The sequence below is a fragment of the Porites lutea genome, chromosome 10, assembly GCF_958299795.1.
Source record: "Porites lutea chromosome 10, jaPorLute2.1, whole genome shotgun sequence".
NCBI lineage: Eukaryota > Metazoa > Cnidaria > Anthozoa > Scleractinia > Poritidae > Porites > Porites lutea.
In genome coordinates, this window is record NC_133210.1 from 16,734,705 (window position 1) to 16,748,934 (window position 14,230).

The 14,230-nt window shown below is 39.4% G+C and overlaps 1 protein-coding gene across 1 annotated transcript in view; it reads right to left on the reverse strand.

The window, feature by feature from the left end:
* Positions 1–2,966: 2,966 nt before the first annotated feature.
* LOC140949595 (uncharacterized) overlaps positions 2,967–14,230 on the reverse strand; it is a 37,639-nt gene continuing 26,375 nt past the window's right edge. Inside the window, 12 exon segments of the mRNA XM_073398754.1 lie at positions 2,967–3,091; positions 3,176–3,277; positions 3,999–4,103; positions 5,009–5,110; positions 5,269–5,370; positions 6,055–6,159; positions 6,719–7,420; positions 9,692–9,793; positions 10,590–10,769; positions 12,135–12,279; positions 12,715–12,899; positions 13,570–13,747. Of these exon segments, the coding sequence (XP_073254855.1) occupies positions 2,967–3,091; positions 3,176–3,277; positions 3,999–4,103; positions 5,009–5,110; positions 5,269–5,370; positions 6,055–6,159; positions 6,719–7,420; positions 9,692–9,793; positions 10,590–10,769; positions 12,135–12,279; positions 12,715–12,899; positions 13,570–13,747 (2,133 nt within the window).

Below are 14,230 nucleotides of genomic sequence, written 5' to 3' on the forward strand. Positions count from 1 at the left end.
AATGTATACTTAGCCTGCGTGACAGACGAAAATACGTCTACAATCAGGGACAAAAGTGGTTGACACAATTGTCTCAAACGCCGTTTTTATCAACAAACAATCATTTCATTCTGTTTAAACGCCGTAAACACCCCCATCCTCGAATCATTGTTGTTTGTAGTAAATGAAAGACTTGAGGGTCTGATTTGGGGGGAAGAGGGTAGGGGTACACATGAGGAGAGGATAGATATGTCCACTGAGTAAAAACGGGGCTATTTTATGGAAGTGTCTCAACACTTTTGTCCCTGATTGTAGCTTCCATCAAAGACTCAGCTGCACGCCCCATGACTAATAGCAAATTAATTTTCAGGGAGGAACCGCCCGCGGGATAGTACTCGTACAGCGTTTTTTCGTGACGGTAGTTATGGATCTTTTACTGATTGAATGGCACATCACTTAAGTATATATTAGCCTGCGCCTTCTTCGTCGCCCCCATACAAGAAAGAAGATTCGGACACTTTTCTACATACCCTCTGAGCAATCTTCTCCCTGGAAGCCCTTTTCGCAGGTGCACTCGTCTGGTCCAGTGCAAGCTCCATGATCTGAACAGTTGTTTACCAAGTAACAGGAAACTGTGTCCAATAATTACACACTTTTAAGTTGGTGTTATAAAATAGTCATATCAAACTTTATTTATGAGAGAAATCATAAAATTGTTAGCAATTAGCAACATACGCGTATAGTTGTCGTGTTTGCCTGCCAGAACTTTCTATTGTTTTTAAGCCTACGAATAATAACAATGTAGGCAAAACATGTTGGGCTTGAACAAGGAATTCAAACTAGAGTACTAACATTTCAGTACGAGTAGGACCTCTCAATTTCGAGGAAGGTTATGACAAATCAGAGGGCGCACTTTGCTTCTGTTATATCATAAATATGTTTCGTGTTATCTTTTTAGCCCTTGAATCACTCGGTCGCGGAGCTGGTACTTGAACTTAATACCGTGCTAGTGGCCCAGTCAATTACAACCGTATTTGTCGTTACACAAGGCCCATTAGTTGAACTTGTTAACAACCATATGGATGCCAGCCTGTGTATCCTAATCACTCTGTGCCTTAAAGGATCGGCGTCAAGCGATGTCTATTCCCTTAAATTTTAAAAAGGACAGGTCTGGGTAGATTATACATGCAGAAAATACCTTCTGAGCAGGCAATTCCTTTAAACCCAGAATGACAGGTACAGACATTGGGTCCGCTGCAGTTACCGTGATCTGAACAATTGTTCAGTGATTCGCACGAAACTGGGAATGAAACCATGGATATTACAGTTAGTTATTACTTAAAGAACAGGCCCCGGTTGTTCAAACGTTGGATAGCGCTATGCACCGGATAAAAATCTATCCAGTGGATGACGCAATTCGTTTCACTAGTACTTATCCATTGGATAGTGATTTATCCGGTAGATAGCGCTATCCAACGTTTGAACAACCGGGGCCAGGGCCCGGTTGCATAAAACCAGCACTTAAGAGCCCACTTAAGTAGATCACTTACGAATCCGTTATGGGTACACTTACGGGTGTTGCATGGAACGCACTTAGCACTTTCGTAAGTTACTGTCTTACGTGGTAACTTACGGGCTCACTTAAAGGCACACGTAACTTTGATATAGTACTTTATTAATGACTCACTCTTTTTTTTTAAGCTAACCATCGGTGAGTGTAAAGAAAGTTTTAAGTCGTTTCGAACACTTTTAAGCCCCTCAAAAAAATGAAATTTGTATGCAATCGTTATTTTTCTTCAGTGTCTACTGAAAATGATATAATTCTTCTTCTTTTTTCACAACGTCGGCTTTAAAGTGTACATCAGATGTTAACAAAGCGCATTAGAATAAGTAACGTGAAGAAAAATACTTTTTTTCACTTCTCAGTAAAAGATCTCGTTAAGTTTAGTAAAAACAGTGACGATACGGGACCTACACAGGTCCCGTAAATTTACGAACTATTTTTCCCGTAAAAAAAGTTTTATGCAACAGCCGCAATTTCTGTTGCATAACCGACACTTAAGTGAACACTTACGAAAATCGTAAGTGCAACCACTTAAGTGAATTCCCTAAGTGGACCACTTAAGTGATTTAATGCAACTCACTTAAGTTACGAGTGCACGTACGTATACCCGTAGTTGTTACGGGCGTTTTATGCAACCGGGCCCAGGACGTTAGGATTTTCAGTCTGGTTCGTGGTCCACCCTCTATCGTATGCGGATTGTGCAGACAATAGGGCATGTTGCAGGTCGACTAGGCTAAAGTCCGCCATTGGCGTGCACACAACAAGGAGTTTCGATCCCGATTGATGAAATCCTTATAAGTCTGAGTAGATGACCCCACTGAACGATACGCAAGAGGGAAACGCCTGAGGTCTCCGACGGGAGGGACAATTTCCAATAGCTGAGGTAAAAATACGGGATGCTTCTTGTGTAACAGCTTGCAAAGAAAGTCTTTTATTAAATTGTCAATAAACAAATTTACTTTTAAATGAATAAAATAAATAAATAACGATTTGGAGGTAGCACATCCACAAAGTGGTTCTTCTTCTATCTGATTCCTGGTCGAATTGGAATTTGGAAGTGTTGGTTTTTGATGAGAGGGGAAAACCGGAGTACCCGGATAAAAACCTCTCGGAGCAAGGGAGAGAACCAACAACAAACTCAACCCAAACATGGCGTCGACGCCGGGATTTGAACCCGGACCACATCATTGATGAGACGCGAGCACTCTCACCACTGCGCCATCTTTTGCTACCCAATGGAAGGATTTTACACTACTGATGGCAATATCCTAGTACTTGTTAGTCATTGATGATAAGTATAGACTATTGATTAAAGATTTCCAACAGAGCCTCAGGCAACTACCAAAGAGGTTTTAAATTGGCAAGTTTTAAATAATTCCAAATATTTTGCTTAAATGTCAAGGTTTTACAAGGGTACCGTTGATTAAATAACTGGTAGTGTACCTTTAGAGCAATCCGCTGCTCCTTGGAAGCCCTCTTTGCATGCGCACACATTCGGTCCCGTGCAGTCTCCTTGATTAGAGCAGTTGTTTAACGACACGCAAGTAACTGTAGTGTTAGGAAAAACAATACAGTCATGAAGTCATGACTATTGTCCAACGAAGTCCATTTCGAATGAATTTACTGAAATACCTTCTGAGCACTGAAGTCCTTTAAAACCCGCATGACAGGTACAGACGTTCGGTCCGACACAATCACCTTGTCCCGAACAATGATTTAAAGATTCACATGAAACTGCAAGAGAAATAAAACAGCAAGTAATTTAGCTGGACTGACCAAAGCAATACAACCAAAACGCCTTAATCAGGACATTACAGCGACAAAGTCCAGTGCCCCTCTTTCATAGGTGTCCGTATTACAGAGACGGGGATTGCATGAAGTTTGGTATCTTGGGAACTGAAAGTCTGAAAGTAACCGTGACAGAGAGGTGCCCGTAAAATGGAAACGTGTTTTTTGTTAGATGTCACCCGCTAAAAGTACGTTCGATAAAGGGCACAAGTGAGTTCCTAAATGTCGAGAGAGTCCAGGACGCCCGATTTCGTTCGATAAAGCACCTAAGAATTTGTTTTTTTCTAGGATGGGATTTGGTGTACTTTGTGTCTTTCTAAAAAGCTGAAACTTGTCTTCGCATCAACCGAATTCTAAAGGTTATATTTAGGCATTGAAACTGTTTGCTGTTGTATGTTGCAACGAAAGAGACGTAAACATACTTTTAGTAGTCTCTTCGGTTAGTACTATCGTCCTAAACATATTGACCGTAAAATAAAGTGGGTCTTATAAGGGGTACAACGTAACAAAGACAGAAGGTGTCTGACACGCTAGAAGGAAAAAGTTTCTCGCATAAGAACTAATAGTCTCCCATCAATAAACTATCCCTTCGCCTACTGGGGGTTTGAGAACAGTGTATGGTTTTATAGGTTCGTCTAAATATCTGTCTGATTATCTTAAAACTAACCTTCAGAACAATCGACCGCTCCTTTGAAGCCTCTTTCACAAGTGCACTTATTTGGACCAGTACAGTTTCCGCGACTCGAACAGTTATTTAACGACTCACAAGTAACTAGGTAAAGGAATAAAATGTAACAATCCAGTGGTTTAGCAAATAATTTATTTTTCATCGTTATAAATATAAACTTCTGGACATACTTCTAGACAAGGTTGTTTCTGTGAGCTATTTTTCTACACTAAAATTAAGCCAGAATTAGAATTAAGCCAACTGCAACTTTTCCACAAATACTTTTCAGCAAATTCGCATCAGTTACTGTATTCCTCGAATAATAGCCGGGGGCGATTATTTATTTTTACGCACCAATTAGGGGGCGGTTATTCGGGGGAGGCGATTATTTCAAATATTGTTCACTGAAAGTCGTGCAATAAATATTTTCTTTTACTATCCAATTACTTATCACAAAAATAATAACCAAATCAAATAAACTGAGAATGCGCTTTTTAAGAGTTCCAACTTTGTTGCTTTTATTAATTTCCAATGTCAATATCCTCGGCGTCAGAGCTTGAGTAGTCACTGATCATTATTGTAACTACTCAGTTGTAAACAAATCATTAAATGAAAGCTTGTTTATTAGCCAGGGTGCCAATTTTAATTAACAGCCAGGGGATAAAAGAAAGAGAAGAGAGTGAAAGGGGTGGGGCGATTATTTAAATATTTCTGTCAAAGGGGGGCGATGAATCAAAGGACGGCTATTATTAGAGGAAATACGGTTACCAATTTATACCTTTGTTGAAAGCAGGTGATGACTGTGAACATTGTGAAAGAAGAAACAGAACTCTCTGGGTCACACAACGTTGCTTCCAAGAAAAAGTCACCTTTTAATGACTGGCAATGCATCTGACACATACATTGTGATTAACGGTAAATTGACTACTGACTGACTCTGAACGAGCCTCAAAAGCAGGCAATACGAGAACAACAATACGATAGCTAATTTATGAACAGCCTCTTTTTACCTTCTGAGCAGTTTATTCCTTTATATCCACTGTAACACGTACACTCATTAGGCCCGCTACAATTACCATGTCCTGTGCAGCGGTCGACCAGCTCGCAGGACACTATTCATGTAAACCAAAATAATGTGTCAATAATCTGTTTCGCACTCCTTTTTCGCCTTTCCTAGTTCTTTAGTGTATTAATCAATTAAAACATGGAGTACAGCTAATAAGTTAAAAAAAACAATGTTCATCCGTCTTAATAAAAGTTTAAATGGTACCTTGTGCGCATCCAATGGATTTGTATCCATTCTGACAATCACACACATTTGGGCCCGTACAGTTACCGTGTGAGGAACAGTTACTCACTTGTTCGCAAGAAACTACAACAGTAACAAAAACCAAAGCGTTACAGATACTATGATGAATAAATATCGGTTTGTCGGCAACACACGCCAGTAAACATTTACCTTGATTTTCATAGAAATGGCTGGTAAAGATCGGCTAGTTTGTGCATTCCCTAAGCCTGCTGACCTATCCTCAGAAAAAAAAAATTCTCTAATTCGTCCCATTAATTGGGATATTTTTCCTTCAGCGACCCTGATGATTGGAGCGATTGTATAGATTATGTGGAAACCACGCTAATCAAATTTGCAATCAATTGTGAATACTGAGATTTAATTTGGGACGAGGGTTTCCGCCCTAGTTTGTTGTAGGGGGAAAATACCAAAGTATACACTATATATAATATACACAATGATGTAATACATTACATCATTGTGTAATACATTAAACCAAAGACACTGCAATAGAAATTTCCTTCGTAACTGGACAGAACCCTAAGATGCCTGACACCTCAAAAACTTCATCTATACCTTCTTAGAACTTAGACTCGGAGTAAGCGTTTCTAAACCGGTCACTAACGGATAACGCTACAGTCTGTAGCCAGGGTCATGGTGGAAGGGGTATGAAACAAACGTCCCCTGCATTTCGCGCATTCAAAGCGTTATCATTAAACCAATTTAACTTTTAGCGGGGCCAACAACAAAGTTCACAGCTGAGCCAACCTTCTGAGCAATCCGGAGATCCTTTAAATCCACTTTTGCAATCACAGGTATTAACTCTAACACACTTTCCGCTCCCAGAGCAGTTGTTCACTGCCTCACAAGTTACTAAAAGTTGAAATTAAAAAAAAAAAACGAATGAAAGTATGAAAATTTTAGGAGAGTCTCCCAAAAACGGCACTTTATCAGTCTTATTTACTTATATGTATATTTTTTATTTTGATATATTTGTGTCATTAGACATGCCTGAGTGAGTCCTATCCTCGAGTTTTTATACTACTACATGAGAAATTTCTGCAATTTGATTGGTTTAGCGCAGTGGTATTTCAGTTTAATTTGAAATATCTACACGTCAAAATTACAAACGCTTTGTGGGTAGTATAGTATAAACAAATAATATACGTGATATTTGACATAAATATCCCACGTGATATTTAAAAATTGTCTCAAATTACGTATAACAATTTCGAAATATCACTCGTGGTATTCATGCCAAATATCACTACAAATCATGCTATTACCTATACGAATACCGATCTTTAACTATTCTCCTGGGATAACTGGATATCGGTAGGATAAGAAACTGAGGATTTCGATGCACTGGGATTCTACTATTCTATCACCTAAATGTGCTTAAACATGTGCAAGGATATTAAAATATACTTACCACAAAATAACACATCAATAGCCACAGTCTTGTTTGCCTTTTTACCATTAGACTTTTCTTCAGCAGTGGCCGTGACGGTAAGGACAAATGGTGTCAAAGTTCCGTTAAAGGTTATAAACCAACCATGCGTGGTGAATGCAGCGGTTTCATTGCTTCTGTTCCTAACTCTACTGACACCCGTCTCAACTAATCGATAACTTGGAGTTGGAAAACCAGAAGCAGTGATGGTCAGATTCTCGGACCCATCTCGATCACTAAGCTGACTTTCTAAAAAGACCGGTATGATCTTTTCGCTGCTGTTCCAGTGGTAACAGGAAATGCTAACATTGAGGTGTGGAACATCAGGAACAGCTTCGATATTTATCTTAATCTAGCTACTGCTGAGCTTCGTTTCTCTTGGCGTTTGCGCTTGAGCAGTAACATTCAATCTAACTATTCCTGAAAAGTCCTTTCTTGGCATTAACAACACATCACCAAAGTCTTTAAGTTCCAGCGTTGCACAACTTCCATTTCTCTTTCCTCTATTAAGCGTGAAACCCTGTGGCAGCCCGTCAATGATAATTTTTAGGGTAAAGTTTGAGTTGTAGCTGCTACTATCAACATCTGGGATAAAGGCGAAGAGGTACAATAGGACGCTATTGTCTTCGATAGTATCGCTGTACATGACATTCATGATCGGATCCAGAAAACGTAAGGGGTAATCTGCAAAGGAAACAAATTAATAAGATCAGAACAAAAACCTGCGTGTCCATTAAAGAATGGTTTGTGTAATCATTGTCTCTGCGACAAGTTACAGAAAATCAAACTGACTTTTCGGGAGGACAAAGGTTAACACAAAAATTGTCCAATGCACACCAGGCAATTCAACTTGTCGGGGCGACCTGTCGCTGCGCTGTGTCTCAGACAATTGTCGCCTAGTATTATTAAGAATTATTTGACTGAATGCAAACTTTTAAAGCTTGCGTGTAGCTGACAGCCACATTACAATTAAAATTCTAGCTAATCAAAGTACGCACAGACAGTGATGCAAATGAACCAATCAGAACGTTAAGCATGATTGAGCCATGGTAGCCTTGTAAACCGCGAGAAGGCACCTGCGATGAAAATCTCACTGCACTTTTGATTAGTCCAGAAAAGGGGCAAGGATCATTTAGCCAATCATTTCAAATAGGCTGTTAAAACCAACCTCGTCCCCAGGGCTTTTCCCTTAAAAAAAGGGTGGGGCGGGAAAAGGCCCTGGCATCGGCTGGTCACGTGTACAGCCTAAATATTCCTGCGAAGCTAATTTGTATGCAACCCGCTGGTTTTGCGCTGACAGAAGTCGAATGGAGCAACAATGGAAAATAATAACATCGCGAACTATGTCAATATTTTCGCGTGTGTGCGATTCAAAAGCTTAAGATCCATTTAATTGCGTATTATTCAAATGCTACAAGTTTATGAAACGGCGTACCGGCTCTACGTTGTCACGTACAAAATATGTCAAATGCTTCAGAGTTGAGACAAGCTGTTATCGAGTGGTACTTCAGAAATTCATCGTGACTGTGGAATTACTGTACGATCAAGCGGAAAGTGATTTTGTTCAATGTCAAACAAAAATGCGGGCCTTTGCCTCCAGGATCTGCAGTGGATTTAAACAAATTGAACTTAATTGAAATAGAATTGTTCATCAAAATGCTGGTCATCAAAACACGAGTCTGGTCTTCTGTACAACCCGACCATGAAACAAACAAATCTCCGCACCGGATGCAAGTCAGCCCTCCAGCCAGGAACGATGACAGGTCGCCGATCTGAAACATTTGAAGACCTCTTGTATCTTTTCTCTTTCGAGGATAAGAATGAAGGATTTTCATTACATTCAAGGGAAGATTGACCGATCGACTGGAATCAACTACAGCTCTGTGAATTTTAAATGGCCCCAAGTCTTTCTTTGTTGCCAGTCATTTGATCGCAGAGGTCAATGAAATTTTTAAAAATACAGGTCATACAAGATAAGTCTAAACCAACGCGTGTCGCTATGATATGGCTGAGAGTTAAGGTGAATAGAACTAGGCTGTGTACGGCGGTCCACTTCGCGAGAAATAAAATATCAGAAGAGTCGCGAAAACGGACTTTTCCAGTGCAAACTTAATGCATGTGCGATGGCTTGTTTGTCCTTTATATTTACTTACATCGCTCTATAAACGTCATTATAAATGTTACTCGCTGTCCCCTTCATAGCAATCGCAGGAAAGCAAAAAAAATACCATAGCCAGTATCTGTGACAAAAGGGAAATCTTGTAAAACTTCTCGTTAATCGTCAAGAGATATAAAAGCCCGCCCAAGATCGCGCGCTGTGAGGTTACGCATAATTTTAGCTTTTCACATAGCGATAATTTATTACACCCAGGATTCTAGGGTGTACGAGGGGACACGTGACCAGCCGATGCCAGGGCCTTTTCCCGCCCCACCCTTTTTTTAAGGGAAAAGCCCTGGGGACGAGGTTGTGTTAAAACCGCTTCGGGAAAGGAATAATCTCTATGTAAAAACCTCTTAAATTCACGCCGGTTAGAAACCCAGAGCGCTGGGACATATTACAATATTGGAGGGAGTAAAAAGCAAAATGAATGAACGTGCTCTTGCTAGTATTACTTGACTAAAAAATATGTCAAATGGTTATATCTTCAAAACGTTTCTGTTAGCCGCTTTGTGGAAGCTTGTGTGGCTGAGCGGTTAACACCCCAAACTCCTGATCTGGAGGTCCACTTTTTCTCTCTTCACCCAGGTGTATAGATAGGTAACGGCGAAATACTGATGGGGGTACCCTGCGATGGACTAGAAATCTGTCCTGGGGGGAGTAGCAATACTCCTAGATATGCTTCATGCTAATGAAACCGGGATACGCTCTAGTCGTTTGGGCCTTTGGCTCGTGTGCGCGCTAAACCGTTTACCTTTATTAACCACTTTACTGAAAAATGGAAGCGAGGTACTTACCAAAGGAGCAATTGATCCCGTAAAAGCCACCTTCACAAATACAGAAATTGAGAACAGTACAATTTCCATGGCCAGAGCAATTATTGAGTCGTTCACAGGAAGCTGCAAATGACAACGAAACAATGAACGCTCAATGAAGTTCGCCTGCGAGCTAAATATTTATCAAACCAAATCAGCAGGTTTCGATGGGAATCAGTCACAATTATTGAAATACGTTTTAAATTACTTGAATTGCACAAAAGTTCAACTGAACTGCACTCAACTCTGTTACAATGTAAAACGTAAGCATAATAAGTAGTAAGAATCCTTTATCATAATCATAACCACAATCATAATCAGTTCCTTGTACGATGAAGCGCATATATAGTCAGGTGAAACTATGCGACAGTTCAAAGTTTTAAATTAAAAGGCGAATTTGTAGGAGTATATTGAAGGCTTTACTGAATAGAAGCGTTTAAGTATACTGCAGAACTTAGATGATACAGTCTTTGGTGCAAACAAAGGATTGCCGTAAATTTAACATGAATAAGAGGATGATGGCTGACAGTGTTAGGACTAGTGCACCACCACGGTCCGTTAAAAGTAAGCTCTCTTATAATAAAAGTCAATACAGTTCGTAACCGTTTTACCGATGATTTTCATGTTTGAAAAGTGTATTTAACGAAACCAATTGGTCGCCTGTGGACTAAAAGTCGCTTACGTGTAGGGCACAATTCTTTAACTAAATCAAACAATAGCTCTAAGCCCGAACTTGATGCTATCGTCAAGTTTTAAAAAGATGCAGGGGTTCCCCAACCGGATATTTGTCCTGTCGGGAATTGGTTCTATTTTATTTGCGCACAACTTACAATATCATACTTTGTAATTTTCTCCACAATTTTTTTACAAACAAACTTACGTTTCTGAAGTTCAAAGTCTACTGTGATTGCTTTATTCAAGTCCAGCGGTTGTCTGTTACCCACGTGATCAACAGCAGAAGCCACAAACATGTACTTGTACCCAGGAGGGACGGGGAGAAAGGCAGTGTCTTGTGTTATTCCAGACAATAAAGGAAGAAAAGATTGATCTTGAGCAGCATCTGAGAAAAATACCGCTTTGGTTGGAATTCATCTAAACGACTGGCATTTGTCTAAAGCGGTTACGATTGTCTGTTAATAGTTCTTAATAGTGAAGGCACCAGAGTAAAGACAATAGGGACCCTTATTGCCATCATCATCATCATCATCATCATTATCACCATCACCACCACAACAGCTCTTAGTACTAGCACCATCATCACCATCACAACCATCATCACCTTTATCACTACCACTACCATCTTCATCATCACGACCACCATCACCACCGACAATAACACCAACACTATCACCACAACCACTACCATTACCAACATCACCATCACCACCACAACCATCACCATCAAAATCCCCACCAACTCCACCTCATCATCATCATCACCATCATCATCATCGTCGTCGTCGTCATCGCCATCATCATCGTCATCATCATCATCATCTTAATCACTGTCACCACCATCATCATCAGCAACAGTGCCTCCACCACCACTACCACCATCGTCAACATCATTAGCATCACCACCACCAGCTCTAACTCTATTTTGATTTTTTCCATATCAACAAATCAGGTTAAATTCAGGTACGCATCTAAGAAAAAAACGTTCAGCACCATATTTCGATGTCGCTATTATAATTTTAAAGTGACAAAGTGAAACTTCCAACAAACTAAACGTGTACATTGTGAGGTAACAAAATTAACAATAAGTAAGGCTATTTTCACACCGTACCAGATAACTTTTCGTGCTGACACGAAAAAATGTCGAGTATCATGTGAACAGTAACGGCACAGAACTTGAACAAGTTCACACACATTGAACATCGTGCGGTTGAGCAAGAGTGTGAGTTGAACTAAATCCCATTTCTCACTCGTAAATATTTACTTTCGTCTCAGAGGATTCAAGTACTTGTTCCATCTTATTAACTTCCGATACGGTCCGAATTTCTGTTTATACTGTACCAAAGTGGGGCACTAAACCTATCCGATATGTGACGCTACACTTTCGAAATAGGCGCGGCTGAGCCTCTCTCGGTTGCAGAAATGACGCCGATATTACTGTTCTCAAGTGTGAAAAAAGTCCTATTCAGTATGGTATTCTTGCCGGCGCAAGAGCATTCTGTCACTGAGTGTGAACATAGCTTAAATTATCTAGCATTGTTAATGTGCGTGCATTGTAGAGTTTATCTAAACAGAGAGTTCTGGGCGGATAAAGTGCCATGGCGTGTTCAGGCGGGGCCTTTTCCTTTTCAGAATAAACAGTTCATGAATTAAGCAGTCTAATTTTCCTTGGCATTTCTTGAAAGCGAACAAAATATCAAAGAAGACGAAAATTGTATAGAAGAGGGGAAAATAAACAGAAACAGCTCACCAATCTCTGTGATTTTTTGGTAGTACATGTCTACTGACTTCACCCCAGATCCCTTATCTTGTGTGTCTATGTCCACGGCCAGAATTCCAACCTTCATGACGTCACGTACAGCAGATATATTGGAAGAAGGGGGTGAACTGTCAATCTAAGATAGCATAATTTAGGGAAAATTAATTAATGTATTGGTATAGTACAAAAGACACAACTTAATTTTATAAAAGTATAACATTAAAATTAATTGTTTTCCTTTGGGTTGGCGGGAACAGGGGTCTTTATTAGATAAATAAACTACTACTGGATTAGAATAAAATGATCGAGGTATAATCAACTGTGGTGGATAACAAACTCCCAGATCTACTTCTGTTGATATGATATGAAAGCCAAGCTCCGACGCGCTCATATCTTGGCCACGTTGCTTTCTATGTATGTACGTAGCATAAGCCTTTATATATAGGGAGAGGAAAGAAGAAAATACTCATTAATAATAAATGATTTTTTTCTTTTAATATTTTTTTACACACATACACAAATTCACAGTTGCTATCAATAGTTCTCGTTAATTCAAAGTTGTTTTTCTTACCGTATTAAAGATTGGAGGGGTTTCAATAGGCTCGTTTTTGTCAAAATAGATGTTGGCCTGAGCGTCAATCCGCGTCAGCGATGGAAAGTTCTTCTTTAGACCAACTGTAAAAGTTACAAATCCCTGACCAGTTGTGCCGTTGTTCGGAGGAAGGAAGCCGATTCGTGGGTCATCTGGAGGCTCACCTACAAGAAAAAGGGGAAAAAATGCTAAGCCAAGAAAGACGCCTTCAAGGACATCTGTGCGTTCCTCGCTTACACTAAATAGAGCTAAATACAAAGACACAAGGGCCAAAAAAAGTTCATAAGCAAATATTTTCAATTTTTCAAGCCCTGTTTGTTTAACAATTGATACCAGAATATCGTGCGATGATGATATGCAATGTTCAAAAGATTTAAGTTCGCTCGATTCCATTCATCAACCTACACTTCTTTTTTTCAACTACAAGAGAGCATAACCGGGATCTTAGCCTTTCATGAATTCTACAAATCACCCTCCCAAAATTTTTTTTGGCGCTCTTGCGTTCTTAATGGATTTTCGATTCCGTTTTATTCTTTTCAGTTAAAGAAACTCCACATTACAAAATTATAAAAACGAATTTTGCAGCTATTGTTTATTCGCCCAATCTACAGGCTTGTCGGACAAACAAGACCGCGTTTTGGCCTTCTTCTGGTGAGATGCAGTAATTTTTAGTAGACACGTTTTTAAAAATCCTGAAAGAACTAGAGCCAATGTCCTTTCCAAAAAACTTAAACTATCGATTGCTGTGTTGACGCCCAACTTCGGCCAAGTCTCAGCTGGATGACTGTCACAGAGAGTAACGTCACATTCAAAGATGACGTGACAAGAACTGACCTGTTTGTGGGTCTAAACTTTGAAACTCCCAACGTGCTTCACGAGTGACAACGTTTATCCCAGCAAGCACTCGGACGTAGATTTTTTTTTTCCGACACAAAATCAATTGTTTCCTGAGTAATGAAACAGCAAATATGACATGAGGTTTCCACAAAGCAATTACACGTCTCATCCTTGACTATTTAAAAATAAGTAAACAAGCGTTTTTATTTTGCAATTTTACAAAAATTAATAATAGTAATGATAATGATGATGATGATGATGATGATCATGATAATGATAATAATAATAATAATAATAATAATAATAATAATAATAATAATAATAATAATAATAAGCTGATCAGACAATTGAAATCGAATGAAAAACTAAAAAACCAAAACCAAAACTGGCTAAGTGGCTAAAAATTTTAAAAAAAGCAAGAATGGTGAAAATTGACCGAGAATAAAAGAGCTTCAGTGTCTCGGTGGCCAGTTTCAAAGAGGACAAGAAGAGTATAGATCAGTCTACGTTACAGTGCGGCACTTAAACCATAGGACACTTAAAGATTGATTGATTTGTCCATCAAAGCGATTTCTCAAAACAAAACTTTTTCAAAAAAAAAAACAAGTCTGAGAATCTTTTGTTTTCAGACAACGTTGTGATTGGACAATCTTCTTCT